The sequence below is a fragment of the Rhinoderma darwinii genome, chromosome 5 (genome assembly GCF_050947455.1).
Source record: "Rhinoderma darwinii isolate aRhiDar2 chromosome 5, aRhiDar2.hap1, whole genome shotgun sequence".
NCBI classification, from domain to species: Eukaryota; Metazoa; Chordata; class Amphibia; order Anura; family Rhinodermatidae; genus Rhinoderma; species Rhinoderma darwinii.
Genome location: NC_134691.1, coordinates 341,501,370 through 341,519,444, shown reverse-complemented (window position 1 = coordinate 341,519,444; position 18,075 = coordinate 341,501,370). Strand labels below are relative to the sequence as shown.

Below are 18,075 nucleotides of genomic sequence, written 5' to 3'. Positions count from 1 at the left end.
TATGGGGGTAAATCTCTGGTAGATTATATGTGACGCTGGAGATGTTACGAATATGACGCTAGTTCCACACAGCAGAACATAAAACACGCGGTACATGAGGTGCTCGGTACCTGTGCGGGGATCCCGGTCGCCATGACACCGCTGAGGAGGATGAGCCGCAGCCACAGGAGGAACGGACAAAGGAAGTACCGGGAAGGGGAGCTCATTACCCGGGTACTCAGCGCGGAATGCTGGGAAATGGAGTCCCAATCTGCCAAGTCTCGTACACACCCACACTGCGCACACTACACTTCCCACAATGCAGTTCGCCGCCGGCATTCTGGACCAAGGACACGAAAGTTTAAGAACCCCCCCTTCCGGTCCGTGTCACATGCATAGAGGTAGTGAAGGCTGCACCCCGGAGCCTCCTCACTGTGGGGGGATGTTGGGTGCCCGGGGGGTACATGGAGGTCCTCCAGGTTGTGTGGGGTCTTGGTGTGAGTGAGGTGCGGGGTTCTGGTCACCTCCCCGCAGAGTCTTGTCTATGAGGTGCAGTCTCTGGGGGTCACCTGGACATTATGGAAGGTGGTGCAGTGCCCGGTGAGACAAATACGAAATTCCTAAAAATAAATCATCTGATTGGCGCGTGATCATCGTAACGGTTAATAGCGACTTATCACACGTTACGTTCACGTCATCAGCGCGACGCCCCCCGGATCAGACGCGTTCTCCCATCATCGTTTATATGGGGTGATCAGAGGATGCGCGGCGTCCAATCGTAATAACCAAAATTGTGAACCGATCCAGTTCATCTGTCTCTGATCTCCATTCCCCGGCGATATAACAGGAACGTCTGGATTATACAGATCAAATCTGGGAGGCGAAACTGCGCCAATGTCCGTAACTCCCAAACACAAGCCCCAGGTGCGACCGGAGGCAGCAAATATAATACCCCCAGATACAGAGCGGCGTCCACAACTGCACCGCACTGATCTGTATATACAGCGGTATGTGGATGATGTACGGGAGTATTATACGGCGGTATGATGTGTATATACAGTGATATGTGGATGATGTACGGGAGTATTATACGGCGGTATGATGTGATCTGTATATACAGCGGTATGTGGATGATGTACGGGAGTATTATACGGCGGTATGATGTGATCTGTATATACAGCGGTATGTGGATGATGTACGGGAGTATTATATGGCGGTATGATGTGATCTGTATATACGGCGGTATGTGGATGATGTACGGGAGTATTATACGGCGGTATGATGTGATCTGTATATACAGCGGTATGTGGATGATGTACGGGAGTATTATATGGCGGTATGATGTGATCTGTATATACAGTGGTATGTGGATGATGTACGGGAGTATTATATGGCGGTATGATGTGATGTGTATATACAGTGGTATGTGGATGATGTACGGGAGTATTATACGGCGGTATGATGTGATCTGTATATACAGTGGTATGTGGATGATGTACGGGAGTATTATACGGCGGTATGATGTGATCTGTATATACAGTGGTATGTGGATGATGTACAGGAGTATTATACGGCGGTATGATGTGATCTGTATATACAGTGGTATGTGGATGATGTACGGGAGTATTATATGGCGGTGTGATGTGTATATACAGTGATATGTGGATGATGTACGGGAGTGTTATATGGCGGTATGATGTGATCTGTATATACGGCGGTATGTGGATGATGTACGGGAGTATTATATGGCGGTATGATGTGATCTGTATATACAGTGGTATGTGGATGATGTACGGGAGTATTATATGGCGGTATGATGTGATCTGTATATACAGTGGTATGTGGATGATGTACGGGAGTATTATACGGCGGTATGATGTGATCTGTATATACAGTGGTATGTGGATGATGTACGGGAGTATTATATGGCGGTATGATGTGATCTGTATATACAGTGGTATGTGGATGATGTACGGGAGTATTATATGGCGGTATGATGTGATCTGTATATACAGCGGTATGTGGATGATGTACAGGAGTATTATATGGCGGTATGATGTGATCTGTATATACGGCGGTATGTGGATGATGTACGGGAGTATTATACGGCGGTATGATGTGATCTGTATATACAGTGGTATGTGGATGATGTACAGGAGTATTATATGGCGGTATGATGTGATCTGTATATACAGTGGTATGTGGATGATGTACGGGAGTATTATACGGCGGTATGATGTGATCTGTATATACAGTGGTATGTGGATGATGTACGGGAGTATTATACGGCGGTGTGATGTGATCTGTATATACAGCGGTATGTGGATGATGTACGGGAGTATTATATGGCGGTATGATGTGATCTGTATATACGGTGGTATGTGGATGATGTACGGGAGTATTATACGGCGGTATGATGTGATCTGTATATACAGCGGTATGTGGATGATGTACGGGAGTATTATATGGCGGTATGATGTGATCTGTATATACAGTGGTATGTGGATGATGTACGGGAGTGTTATATGGCGGTGTGATGTGTATATACAGTGGTATGTGGATGATGTACGGGAGTATTATATGGCGGTATGATGTGATCTGTATATACAGCGGTATGTGGATGATGTACGGGAGTATTATATGGCGGTATGATGTGATCTGTATATACAGTGGTATGTGGATGATGTACGGGAGTATTATATGGCGGTATGATGTGATCTGTATATACGGCGGTATGTGGATGATGTACGGGAGTATTATACGGCGGTATGATGTGATCTGTATATACGGCGGTATGTGGATGATGTACAGGAGTATTATACGGCGGTATGATGTGATCTGTATATACAGTGGTATGTGGATGATGTACGGGAGTATTATATGGCGGTATGATGTGATCTGTATATACGGCGGTATGTGGATGATGTACGGGAGTATTATATGGCGGTATGATGTGATCTGTATATACAGTGGTATGTGGATGATGTACGGGAGTATTATATGGCGGTGTGATGTGTATATACAGTGGTATGTGGATGATGTACGGGAGTATTATACGGCGGTGTGATGTGATCTGTATATACAGTGGTATGTGGATGATGTACGGGAGTATTATATGGCGGTGTGATGTGTATATACAGTGATATGTGGATGATGTACGGGAGTGTTATATGGCGGTATGATGTGATCTGTATATACGGCGGTATGTGGATGATGTACGGGAGTATTATATGGCGGTATGATGTGATCTGTATATACAGTGGTATGTGGATGATGTACGGGAGTATTATATGGCGGTATGATGTGATCTGTATATACAGCGGTATGTGGATGATGTACAGGAGTATTATATGGCGGTATGATGTGATCTGTATATACAGTGGTATGTGGATGATGTACGGGAGTATTATACGGCGGTATGATGTGATCTGTATATACAGTGGTATGTGGATGATGTACGGGAGTATTATACGGCGGTGTGATGTGATCTGTATATACAGCGGTATGTGGATGATGTACGGGAGTATTATATGGCGGTATGATGTGATCTGTATATACAGTGGTATGTGGATGATGTACGGGAGTATTATACGGCGGTGTGATGTGATCTGTATATACAGCGGTATGTGGATGATGTACGGGAGTATTATATGGCGGTATGATGTGATCTGTATATACAGTGGTATGTGGATGATGTACGGGAGTATTATACGGCGGTGTGATGTGATCTGTATATACAGCGGTATGTGGATGATGTACGGGAGTATTATATGGCGGTATGATGTGATCTGTATATACAGCGGTATGTGGATGATGTACGGGAGTATTATATGGCGGTATGATGTGATCTGTATATACGGTGGTATGTGGATGATGTACGGGAGTATTATACGGCGGTATGATGTGATCTGTATATACAGCGGTATGTGGATGATGTACGGGAGTATTATATGGCGGTATGATGTGATCTGTATATACAGCGGTATGTGGATGATGTACGGGAGTATTATATGGCGGTATGATGTGATCTGTATATACGGTGGTATGTGGATGATGTACGGGAGTATTATACGGCGGTATGATGTGATCTGTATATACAGCGGTATGTGGATGATGTACGGGAGTATTATATGGCGGTATGATGTGATCTGTATATACAGTGGTATGTGGATGATGTACGGGAGTATTATATGGCGGTATGATGTGATCTGTATATACAGCGGTATGTGGATGATGTACGGGAGTATTATATGGCGGTATGATGTGATCTGTATATACAGTGGTATGTGGATGATGTACGGGAGTATTATATGGCGGTATGATGTGATCTGTATATACGGCGGTATGTGGATGATGTACGGGAGTATTATACGGCGGTATGATGTGATCTGTATATACGGCGGTATGTGGATGATGTACAGGAGTATTATACGGCGGTATGATGTGATCTGTATATACAGTGGTATGTGGATGATGTACGGGAGTATTATATGGCGGTATGATGTGATCTGTATATACGGCGGTATGTGGATGATGTACGGGAGTATTATATGGCGGTATGATGTGATCTGTATATACAGTGGTATGTGGATGATGTACGGGAGTATTATATGGCGGTGTGATGTGTATATACAGTGGTATGTGGATGATGTACGGGAGTATTATACGGCGGTGTGATGTGATCTGTATATACAGTGGTATGTGGATGATGTACGGGAGTATTATATGGCGGTGTGATGTGTATATACAGTGATATGTGGATGATGTACGGGAGTGTTATATGGCGGTATGATGTGATCTGTATATACGGCGGTATGTGGATGATGTACGGGAGTATTATATGGCGGTATGATGTGATCTGTATATACAGTGGTATGTGGATGATGTACGGGAGTATTATATGGCGGTATGATGTGATCTGTATATACAGCGGTATGTGGATGATGTACAGGAGTATTATATGGCGGTATGATGTGATCTGTATATACAGTGGTATGTGGATGATGTACGGGAGTATTATACGGCGGTATGATGTGATCTGTATATACAGTGGTATGTGGATGATGTACGGGAGTATTATACGGCGGTGTGATGTGATCTGTATATACAGCGGTATGTGGATGATGTACGGGAGTATTATATGGCGGTATGATGTGATCTGTATATACAGTGGTATGTGGATGATGTACGGGAGTATTATACGGCGGTGTGATGTGATCTGTATATACAGCGGTATGTGGATGATGTACGGGAGTATTATATGGCGGTATGATGTGATCTGTATATACAGCGGTATGTGGATGATGTACGGGAGTATTATATGGCGGTATGATGTGATCTGTATATACGGTGGTATGTGGATGATGTACGGGAGTATTATACGGCGGTATGATGTGATCTGTATATACAGCGGTATGTGGATGATGTACGGGAGTATTATATGGCGGTATGATGTGATCTGTATATACAGTGGTATGTGGATGATGTACGGGAGTGTTATATGGCGGTATGATGTGATGTGTATATACAGTGGTATGTGGATGATGTACGGGAGTATTATATGGCGGTATGATGTGATCTGTATATACAGCGGTATGTGGATGATGTACGGGAGTATTATATGGCGGTATGATGTGATCTGTATATACAGTGGTATGTGGATGATGTACGGGAGTATTATATGGCGGTATGATGTGATCTGTATATACAGCGGTATGTGGATGATGTACGGGAGTATTATACGGCGGTATGATGTGATCTGTATATACGGCGGTATGTGGATGATGTACGGGAGTATTATACGGCGGTATGATGTGATCTGTATATACGGCGGTATGTGGATGATGTACAGGAGTATTATACGGCGGTATGATGTGATCTGTATATACAGTGGTATGTGGATGATGTACGGGAGTATTATATGGCGGTATGATGTGATCTGTATATACGGCGGTATGTGGATGATGTACGGGAGTATTATATGGCGGTATGATGTGATCTGTATATACAGTGGTATGTGGATGATGTACGGGAGTATTATATGGCGGTGTGATGTGTATATACAGTGGTATGTGGATGATGTACGGGAGTATTATACGGCGGTGTGATGTGATCTGTATATACAGCGGTATGTGGATGATGTACGGGAGTATTATATGGCGGTATGATGTGATCTGTATATACAGCGGTATGTGGATGATGTACGGGAGTATTATATGGCGGTATGATGTGATCTGTATATACAGTGGTATGTGGATGATGTACAGGAGTATTATATGGCGGTATGATGTGATCTGTATATACAGCGGTATGTGGATGATGTACAGGAGTATTATATGGCGGTATGATGTGATGTGTATATACGGTGGTATGTGGATGATGTACGGGAGTATTATACGGCGGTGTGATGTGATCTGTATATACAGTGGTATGTGGATGATGTACGGGAGTATTATATGGCGGTATGATGTGATCTGTATATACAGTGGTATGTGGATGATGTACAGGAGTATTATATGGCGGTATGATGTGATCTGTATATACAGTGGTATGTGGATGATGTACGGGAGTATTATATGGCGGTATGATGTGATCTGTATATACAGCGGTATGTGGATGATGTACAGGAGTATTATATGGCGGTATGATGTGATCTGTATATACAGTGGTATGTGGATGATGTACGGGAGTATTATATGGCGGTATGATGTGATCTGTATATACAGCGGTATGTGGATGATGTACGGGAGTATTATATGGCGGTATGATGTGATGTGTATATACAGTGGTATGTGGATGATGTACAGGAGTATTATATGGCGGTATGATGTGATCTGTATATACAGTGGTATGTGGATGATGTACGGGAGTATTATATGGCGGTATGATGTGATCTGTATATACAGTGGTATGTGGATGATGTACGGGAGTATTATATGGCGGTATGATGTGATCTGTATATACAGTGGTATGTGGATGATGTACAGGAGTATTATATGGCGGTATGATGTGATCTGTATATACAGTGGTATGTGGATGATGTACGGGAGTATTATATGGCGGTATGATGTGATCTGTATATACAGCGGTATGTGGATGATGTACGGGAGTATTATATGGCGGTATGATGTGATCTGTATATACGGCGGTATGTGGATGATGTACGGGAGTATTATATGGCGGTATGATGTGATCTGTATATACAGTGGTATGTGGATGATGTACGGGAGTATTATATGGCGGTATGATGTGATCTGTATATACAGTGGTATGTGGATGATGTACAGGAGTATTATATGGCGGTATGATGTGATCTGTATATACAGTGGTATGTGGATGATGTACAGGAGTATTATATGGCGGTATGATGTGATCTGTATATACGGCGGTATGTGGATGATGTACGGGAGTATTATACGGCGGTATGATGTGATCTGTATATACAGTGGTATGTGGATGATGTACGGGAGTATTATACGGCGGTATGATGTGATCTGTATATACAGTGGTATGTGGATGATGTACGGGAGTATTATATGGCGGTATGATGTGATCTGTATATACGGCGGTATGTGGATGATGTACGGGAGTATTATATGGCGGTATGATGTGATCTGTATATACAGTGGTATGTGGATGATGTACGGGAGTATTATATGGCGGTGTGATGTGTATATACAGTGGTATGTGGATGATGTACGGGAGTATTATACGGCGGTGTGATGTGATCTGTATATACAGCGGTATGTGGATGATGTACGGGAGTATTATATGGCGGTATGATGTGATCTGTATATACAGCGGTATGTGGATGATGTACGGGAGTATTATATGGCGGTATGATGTGATCTGTATATACAGTGGTATGTGGATGATGTACGGGAGTATTATATGGCGGTATGATGTGATCTGTATATACAGTGGTATGTGGATGATGTACGGGAGTATTATATGGCGGTATGATGTGATCTGTATATACAGTGGTATGTGGATGATGTACGGGAGTATTATATGGCGGTATGATGTGATCTGTATATACAGCGGTATGTGGATGATGTACGGGAGTATTATATGGCGGTATGATGTGATCTGTATATACAGTGGTATGTGGATGATGTACGGGAGTATTATATGGCGGTATGATGTGATCTGTATATACAGCGGTATGTGGATGATGTACGGGAGTATTATATGGCGGTATGATGTGATCTGTATATACAGTGGTATGTGGATGATGTACGGGAGTATTATATGGCGGTATGATGTGATCTGTATATACGGCGGTATGTGGATGATGTACGGGAGTATTATATGGCGGTATGATGTGATCTGTATATACGGCGGTATGTGGATGATGTACGGGAGTATTATATGGCGGTATGATGTGATCTGTATATACAGCGGTATGTGGATGATGTACGGGAGTGTTATATGGCGGTATGATGTGATGTGTATATACAGTGGTATGTGGATGATGTACAGGAGTATTATATGGCGGTATGATGTGATGTGTATATACAGTGGTATGTGGATGATGTACGGGAGTATTATATGGCGGTATGATGTGATGTGTATATACAGTGGTATGTGGATGATGTACGGGAGTATTATACGGCGGTATGATGTGATCTGTATATACAGTGGTATGTGGATGATGTACGGGAGTATTATATGGCGGTATGATGTGATCTGTATATACAGCGGTATGTGGATGATGTACAGGAGTATTATATGGCGGTATGATGTGATGTGTATATACAGTGGTATGTGGATGATGTACGGGAGTATTATACGGCGGTATGATGTGATCTGTATATACAGTGGTATGTGGATGATGTACGGGAGTATTATACGGCGGTATGATGTGATCTGTATATACAGCGGTATGTGGATGATGTACGGGAGTATTATATGGCGGTGTGATGTGTATATACAGTGGTATGTGGATGATGTACGGGAGTATTATATGGCGGTATGATGTGATCTGTATATACAGTGGTATGTGGATGATGTACGGGAGTATTATACGGCGGTATGATGTGATCTGTATATACAGTGGTATGTGGATGATGTACGGGAGTATTATACGGCGGTATGATGTGATCTGTATATACAGTGGTATGTGGATGATGTACGGGAGTATTATACGGCGGTATGATGTGATCTGTATATACAGCGGTATGTGGATGATGTACGGGAGTATTATACGGCGGTATGATGTGATCTGTATATACAGCGGTATGTGGATGATGTACGGGAGTATTATATGGCGGTATGATGTGATGTGTATATACGGTGGTATGTGGATGATGTACGGGAGTATTATATGGCGGTATGATGTGATCTGTATATACAGCGGTATGTGGATGATGTACGGGAGTATTATATGGCGGTATGATGTGATCTGTATATACAGCGGTATGTGGATGATGTACGGGAGTATTATATGGCGGTATGATGTGATCTGTATATACGGCGGTATGTGGATGATGTACGGGAGTATTATACGGCGGTATGATGTGATCTGTATATACAGTGGTATGTGGATGATGTACGGGAGTATTATATGGCGGTATGATGTGATCTGTATATACAGTGGTATGTGGATGATGTACAGGAGTATTATATGGCGGTATGATGTGATCTGTATATACAGTGGTATGTGGATGATGTACGGGAGTATTATATGGCGGTATGATGTGATCTGTATATACAGTGGTATGTGGATGATGTACGGGAGTATTATATGGCGGTATGATGTGATCTGTATATACAGTGGTATGTGGATGATGTACAGGAGTATTATATGGCGGTATGATGTGATCTGTATATACAGTGGTATGTGGATGATGTACGGGAGTATTATATGGCGGTATGATGTGATCTGTATATACAGCGGTATGTGGATGATGTACGGGAGTATTATATGGCGGTATGATGTGATCTGTATATACGGCGGTATGTGGATGATGTACGGGAGTATTATATGGCGGTATGATGTGATCTGTATATACAGTGGTATGTGGATGATGTACGGGAGTATTATATGGCGGTATGATGTGATCTGTATATACAGTGGTATGTGGATGATGTACAGGAGTATTATATGGCGGTATGATGTGATCTGTATATACAGTGGTATGTGGATGATGTACAGGAGTATTATATGGCGGTATGATGTGATCTGTATATACGGCGGTATGTGGATGATGTACGGGAGTATTATACGGCGGTATGATGTGATCTGTATATACAGTGGTATGTGGATGATGTACGGGAGTATTATACGGCGGTATGATGTGATCTGTATATACAGTGGTATGTGGATGATGTACGGGAGTATTATATGGCGGTATGATGTGATCTGTATATACGGCGGTATGTGGATGATGTACGGGAGTATTATATGGCGGTATGATGTGATCTGTATATACAGTGGTATGTGGATGATGTACGGGAGTATTATATGGCGGTGTGATGTGTATATACAGTGGTATGTGGATGATGTACGGGAGTATTATACGGCGGTGTGATGTGATCTGTATATACAGCGGTATGTGGATGATGTACGGGAGTATTATATGGCGGTATGATGTGATCTGTATATACAGCGGTATGTGGATGATGTACGGGAGTATTATATGGCGGTATGATGTGATCTGTATATACAGTGGTATGTGGATGATGTACGGGAGTATTATATGGCGGTATGATGTGATCTGTATATACAGTGGTATGTGGATGATGTACGGGAGTATTATATGGCGGTATGATGTGATCTGTATATACAGTGGTATGTGGATGATGTACGGGAGTATTATATGGCGGTATGATGTGATCTGTATATACAGCGGTATGTGGATGATGTACGGGAGTATTATATGGCGGTATGATGTGATCTGTATATACAGTGGTATGTGGATAATGTACGGGAGTATTATATGGCGGTATGATGTGATCTGTATATACAGCGGTATGTGGATGATGTACGGGAGTATTATATGGCGGTATGATGTGATCTGTATATACAGTGGTATGTGGATGATGTACGGGAGTATTATATGGCGGTATGATGTGATCTGTATATACGGCGGTATGTGGATGATGTACGGGAGTATTATATGGCGGTATGATGTGATCTGTATATACGGCGGTATGTGGATGATGTACGGGAGTATTATATGGCGGTATGATGTGATCTGTATATACAGCGGTATGTGGATGATGTACGGGAGTGTTATATGGCGGTATGATGTGATGTGTATATACAGTGGTATGTGGATGATGTACAGGAGTATTATATGGCGGTATGATGTGATGTGTATATACAGTGGTATGTGGATGATGTACGGGAGTATTATATGGCGGTATGATGTGATGTGTATATACAGTGGTATGTGGATGATGTACGGGAGTATTATACGGCGGTATGATGTGATCTGTATATACAGTGGTATGTGGATGATGTACGGGAGTATTATATGGCGGTATGATGTGATCTGTATATACAGCGGTATGTGGATGATGTACAGGAGTATTATACGGCGGTATGATGTGATGTGTATATACAGTGGTATGTGGATGATGTACGGGAGTATTATACGGCGGTATGATGTGATCTGTATATACAGTGGTATGTGGATGATGTACGGGAGTATTATACGGCGGTATGATGTGATCTGTATATACAGCGGTATGTGGATGATGTACGGGAGTATTATATGGCGGTGTGATGTGTATATACAGTGGTATGTGGATGATGTACGGGAGTATTATATGGCGGTATGATGTGATCTGTATATACAGTGGTATGTGGATGATGTACGGGAGTATTATACGGCGGTATGATGTGATCTGTATATACAGTGGTATGTGGATGATGTACGGGAGTATTATACGGCGGTATGATGTGATCTGTATATACAGTGGTATGTGGATGATGTACGGGAGTATTATACGGCGGTATGATGTGATCTGTATATACAGCGGTATGTGGATGATGTACGGGAGTATTATACGGCGGTATGATGTGATCTGTATATACAGCGGTATGTGGATGATGTACGGGAGTATTATATGGCGGTATGATGTGATGTGTATATACGGTGGTATGTGGATGATGTACGGGAGTATTATATGGCGGTATGATGTGATCTGTATATACAGCGGTATGTGGATGATGTACGGGAGTATTATATGGCGGTATGATGTGATCTGTATATACAGCGGTATGTGGATGATGTACGGGAGTATTATATGGCGGTATGATGTGATCTGTATATACGGCGGTATGTGGATGATGTACGGGAGTATTATACGGCGGTATGATGTGATCTGTATATACAGTGGTATGTGGATGATGTACGGGAGTATTATATGGCGGTATGATGTGATCTGTATATACAGTGGTATGTGGATGATGTACGGGAGTATTATACGGCGGTATGATGTGATCTGTATATACAGTGGTATGTGGATGATGTACAGGAGTATTATACGGCGGTATGATGTGATCTGTATATACAGTGGTATGTGGATGATGTACGGGAGTATTATACGGCGGTATGATGTGATCTGTATATACAGTGGTATGTGGAAGAATTATTCAGGCCTTGTATAACGGATATGATTTGGTCACTTATTTGCTGTTGTGTAGGTGCTACATGGTAGCATAAGAAGTACTATTTTATATTTGCAGCTTTTGAAATGAGAAAAAAAAAATGTGACTGGGTGGGTTACTTTCTTATTAAACCAGTCCTGGGCTTAGAAAACCCATTATGAATCGTGGGGGGGTTCCCTTTTTAGGAGGATTTTCATATATTAGACAGAGTTGACGGCAGCTACAAAATGAGTCTCTGGAGGACCCAGCACATTTAGCTTATGGACTTCAATAAGAACTGTGTAATGCTTTCTTTCTCCAGTGGTGGCGCTACAGAGGAATTGAACAGTTTTAGATTAATACGGTCACTAGAGATGTGGTCAGATATGATGTCACCGCTGGCACCAGCACAGAGGCAATCAAGCTCTTAGTTGGTCAGGTGCCTGGTTGCCAAGGATATACTGCCTAGCAACCAGTTATTTTTTTTAAAATATAAGGTAGTCAGGGAGCAAGTCCTTAGCAACCAGTCTGTCCGGGGATTTTAGGTGAATGGTAAATTGACAATGATCCAGTGCTTAGCAAACCTTGAATGAGATGAGTGGAAGGCCCTGGAGGGTCACTAGAGAGGGCACCTTAAATATCTACTTGTCATACAAGGGGCCAGATGTCACATTTCAGAAGAATTCTAGAAATCAGTTCTGAAATTCCCTCTAGTGAAACCAGGCGAGTGTTCAGAATTCGTGTATTGGAGTTATTCGGGTCATGTGACCAAGGCCGGCGTTTTTGTTTTTTTTTACTCTGCTCCCTCAAACGAAAGTTTCTATGGTGCTGTACACATTACCGGTGTAGACCACAGGAAACTAAACGGCCGCCCATTATGACCCCCTGATCTGCAGCTATTGGCTGAAACTACCTCAGACTTTTTGCTCTGTCCCCCTGCATATAATACTAGGATACAGCTTCAGCCAATCGCTGCAGAGCAGGAGATGTCAGAGGAGGAGCCGTTTTGGTAACTTCTGACGTACAGACCAGTAACGTGAAGCAGACCCTGGGAACCTGTCTAACGTATGACTTAAAGGGGCTGTCCACTTTAAAGTGAGGAGTTGAAAAGATTCTGAAGCGTATTTTAACCTCTGATCATTTTATATTTACATATAGAAATATTCTACACCAATACATTACTTACCCTGTATTATACTCCAGAGCTGCACTCACTATTCTGCTGGTGGAGTCACTGTGCACATACATTACATTACTTATCCTGTACTGATCCTGAGTTATATCCTGTATTATACTCCAGAGCTGCACTCACTATTCTGCTGGTGGAGTCACTGTGCACATACATTACATTACTTATCCTGTACTGATCCTGAGTTACATCATGTATTATACTCCAGAGCTGCACTCACTATTCTGCTGGTGGAGTCACTGTGTACATACATTACATTACTTATCCTGCACTGATCCTGAGTTATATCCTGCATTATACTCCAGAGCTGCACTCACTATTCTGCTGCTGGAGTCACTGTGTACATACATTACATTACTTATCCTGTACTGATCCTGAGTTATATCCTGTATTATACTCCAGAGCTGCACTCACTATTCTGCTGGTGGAGTCACTGTGCACATACATTACATTACTTATCCTGTACTGATCCTGAGTTACATCCTGTATTATACTCCAGAGCTGCACTCACTATTCTGCTGGTGGAGTCACTGTGTACATACATTACATTACTTATCCTGTACTGATCCCGAGTTACATCCTGTATTATACTCCAGAGCTGCACTCACTATTCTACTGCTGGAGTCACTGTGTACATTACATTACTTATCCTGTACTGATCCTGAGTTACATCCTGTATTATACTCCAGAGCTGCGCTCACTATTCTGCTGGTGGAGTCACTGTGTACATACATTACTTATCCTGTACTGATCCTGAGTTACATCCTGTATTATACTCCAGAGCTGCACTCACTATTCTGCTGGTGGAGTCACTGTGTACATACATTACATTACTTATCCTGTACTGATCCTGAGTTACATCCTGTATTATACTCCAGAGCTGCACTCACTATTCTGCTGGTGGAGTCACTGTGTACATACATTACATTACTTATCCTGTACTGATCCCGAGTTACATCCTGTATTATACTCCAGAGCTGCACTCACTATTCTACTGCTGGAGTCACTGTGTACATTACATTACTTATCCTGTACTGATCCTGAGTTACATCCTGTATTATACTCCAGAGCTGCGCTCACTATTCTGCTGGTGGAGTCACTGTGTACATACATTACTTATCCTGTACTGATCCTGAGTTACATCCTGTATTATACTCCAGAGCTGCACTCACTGTTCTGCTGGTGGAGTCATCTAATGGATTTACAAAGTTAATCAACTTTTTGTTCTATGGTGCTCAAGAGTGGACATAACGTTTCAGTGCTCCCAATATTTTTTACTTTAGCATCTTATTTCCTACAATCAGAATTTTCCCGTTACCGCTCATGTTGCATGGACTCACAGGTCAGTGGTAGATGTGTTCACCCAACGTAGATCATTACACCTTGTAGAATGTAAGGCACCAGAGTGAAGTGCATTATGGGAGCAAAGTTAAGGGGTGAGATTGTCAACAAATTGCTGACAGATTCAATGCAGCAGAATTATGAATGCAGCTCTGAATGTGAACGAAGTATAACACATGATGTAATTCAGGACCAGTAAAAGAAAAGCAAAGCTCAACACTTTATGGAGATTTACCTCTTTCTTTTCTCCTATAGGTTCAGTGCGGTTCCAGCAGACACAGAAAAAAAAATTCTTAAAAATGAATTCTTTATTGCATGAAAAGATTAAAAGGTCCATTCATGGATGAGCACGAGGCGATGGTTACAGCGAGAATAAACCCACAAGGTCAATCCCTTCTCATCCACTTGTCTGTTATCCCCGTAATTGGGGTCATCTCAGCAAATTGCTAAAAGCGGTCCCTCTTTTTTCATGCTTGACCATTCCAGGAGGAGTCCCGGACTTCAGGATTCAGTAATAGGGTCCCATTGGGACATCCTTTGAATTGCAAAAAATCTTCATCTAAGGGAATTTCATTATAGAAAACTAGAATTGTTTTATCTTCTTTTAAAATAAAGATTTAAATAAAAAAAAAAATTCTAGATCTCCGGCGAGCGGAACCTCCTCTAACCTGACCGGCGTCTTTTTACAATACAGTGATTTCTACTGATGCTACATTTCCAAAAATCTGCGTTTACTTCTTACCTCTAAAATCTGTTGTACTGGATCTTGTTTATTATTAACGGAAAAAAAAGTGAAAAACTAAAAAAAATAAATAAAAAAAAAAGATGGCGACCTCCAGCAAACAGCTTTATGAAGTTGGTAAATGCCGCAGGGGCACGAGTCATCCCACAAAACCAGTAATGAGAAAACAAGTTGTTGGAATGCAGTAGCACAGATCCATTTTAAGGCCTGGGTTATTCACAAAAATCATACACACATATATACTGGTTGGGATCCCCTCCCCCACTTCATTTCATCTAAACAGATCCACGCAGCTGGAGACAGAGCTCAACCCAAAAGTTGTCGGCTCCCTCCACATCTATAAACCTTTGGAATTTTTTTTAATCTCCGACTAGAAACGGGACGATCATTTCTGCGAATATAAAAACAAAAAAAAATTCAAAAATTGATCCTCCCTGTCCAGTATGGACTACCAGTCCAATGCAGGAAAGGGAGGGGGGGGGGGGGTGTTTAACCTCTTTGTAGCCAGTGCATTATATAGTTTGAGCTAGCATAGTTATGGTGGTCGAGGATCGGGGGGCGCTGGACAGGGCTCAGCTTTTAGCAGAAGGTTCTGGTGCGGGCTGGATGGAGCGGACCGGTTCCGGAGCCGGCCTGATGAGACGGGGCCGCCCTCTACGCCTTACGGAAACTACCGGAGTACTTTTTGCCGCTGTGTCCAATGCCGGGGGACTTTCAGGACAGGATTTCTGGGTCATGGTTGGGGAAGTGTTGGTTACGGGGAGGGAGCCATTGGCGGTGGAGGCCGCTTGGTTTTCCCGGGACGTCGCCCTCTCCTGCCTGAGCTGGCGCAGTTCATCTCGAATGTCCGTCAGCACACCGAGCAGTTGCTGCTGCAGCTCCCGGTCCTGATTGCGTTGCTGCTGTTGTTGGCTCCGCTCTTCTTCCCATATTCCCAGCTCCCGGTGGTATAAAGTGTCCCACTGCTCCTCCAACTCCAGCAGCCGGTTCATATTCGATCTCCAAGGGGCTTTACGTTCATCTGGGTCAAGGGCGCAGTCCCCGTTTGTGGGAAGTTCTCCCCCAGAAGAAGGAGGGTCACCGTCCTGTGAAGAGGAGGACTGCAGGGAGTCATCCTGTGCATTCTCGCTGGGCTGCGGGGACCGGGACTGTCTCTCCCACTCATCCGGATTCTCTTGACAGTTGCCTCGGTCGTCGTCTTGTGCAGGAGACGCTCTCTCTGCCTCCGGACTGTCTGTTCCGTCCTCCTCCACCTTTAGTTGCACCATCTCCCCGTCGGCATTAGCCGCAGGCGTGGCCGGATTGCTGCTGCTGCCGCCTCCGCCGCTGCCTTCGGCATTACATTCATTTTGCCCGGTTGGATTCCCGACAGACCCTTCCGGGGAGGAGACGATGGAGTTCTGAGACTCGCAACGCGCTGGAACCGCGACCTGCTGGGCAGTCACCACCTCCTGCTTGATGGTCAGGATCTCTGGGGGGGCGGACACGATGGTCTGCTGGGCTGGGATCAGGTTCTGGGGGGTCACCAGCGTGCACATCTCTTTCACGGCCGGCCAGGTCTGGGGAAAGGTTTTGATCTGAACATTCGGAGTGACGTCCATATCGTGTTCTCCATTCTCTGTGTCTTCGGTTACATGGACAAAGGAGAGCCGGGCGGGGGACGTGCTGACCAGAGGGGACATGACGGAGAGCTCCGCCGCGGGCCTCGGACTCGCTGTGAATAGAAAAGAGACGGGAGCGTAACTACAGAGATCGGCATCAAAACCCACGACTAATACATTGATCCAGGCACAACCCGACACCAACAGGGGGTCCTTTAAATTTGGGCACCTACAGCAGCCATAATAGAGGTGATCTGTGTGCCCGTGGCTCCGTTCAGTAGACACCAGTTCACACCAGCACTCCTGACTGGCGATATCAGCAATTTGCTCCCGCCGCCTCTTTAAAGGGGAGGTCTGCTGTGGACGGCCTCCGGCCATGTGAAAGGTCCCCCAACAATTATCTGCAGCTGTGTAAAATACCTTGCGTTTCAGTTCCTCACAACGGTCAAGAATTCTGCTTGCTGTAAGTGAATATGAACATTCTTACTTGTATACAGCAGAATACAGTTCTGACTGCATGAAACCGACAGGTGAGTGTCTCGTTACAGTGCATCAGAGACCAATCTTGTAACGAGCACTGCAGCTGCGATCAGGCTGGATCTAAAGCCTTTGGACATTTTCATTC

At 43.5% G+C, this 18,075-nt stretch overlaps 1 protein-coding gene and 1 long non-coding RNA gene across 3 annotated transcripts in view; one reads left to right on the top strand and one right to left on the bottom strand.

Annotated features, from left to right (window-relative positions):
• Positions 1-103: 103 nt before the first annotated feature.
• Positions 104-15,750, top strand: LOC142652244 (uncharacterized). Its single transcript, XR_012847782.1, has 2 exons — positions 104-579; positions 15,363-15,750. It is a non-coding gene; the product is annotated as an uncharacterized LOC142652244 (long non-coding RNA).
• The window catches only part of LOC142652239 (uncharacterized), a 19,288-nt gene continuing 16,610 nt past the window's right edge, over positions 15,398-18,075 (bottom strand). For both annotated transcript variants that reach the window (XM_075827871.1, XM_075827870.1), the window contains exon 4: positions 15,398-17,563. In XM_075827871.1, coding sequence (XP_075683986.1) covers positions 16,422-17,563 — 1,142 coding nt within the window. In that variant the 3' untranslated portion in view covers positions 15,398-16,421. The remainder of the gene's footprint in view (positions 17,564-18,075) is intronic.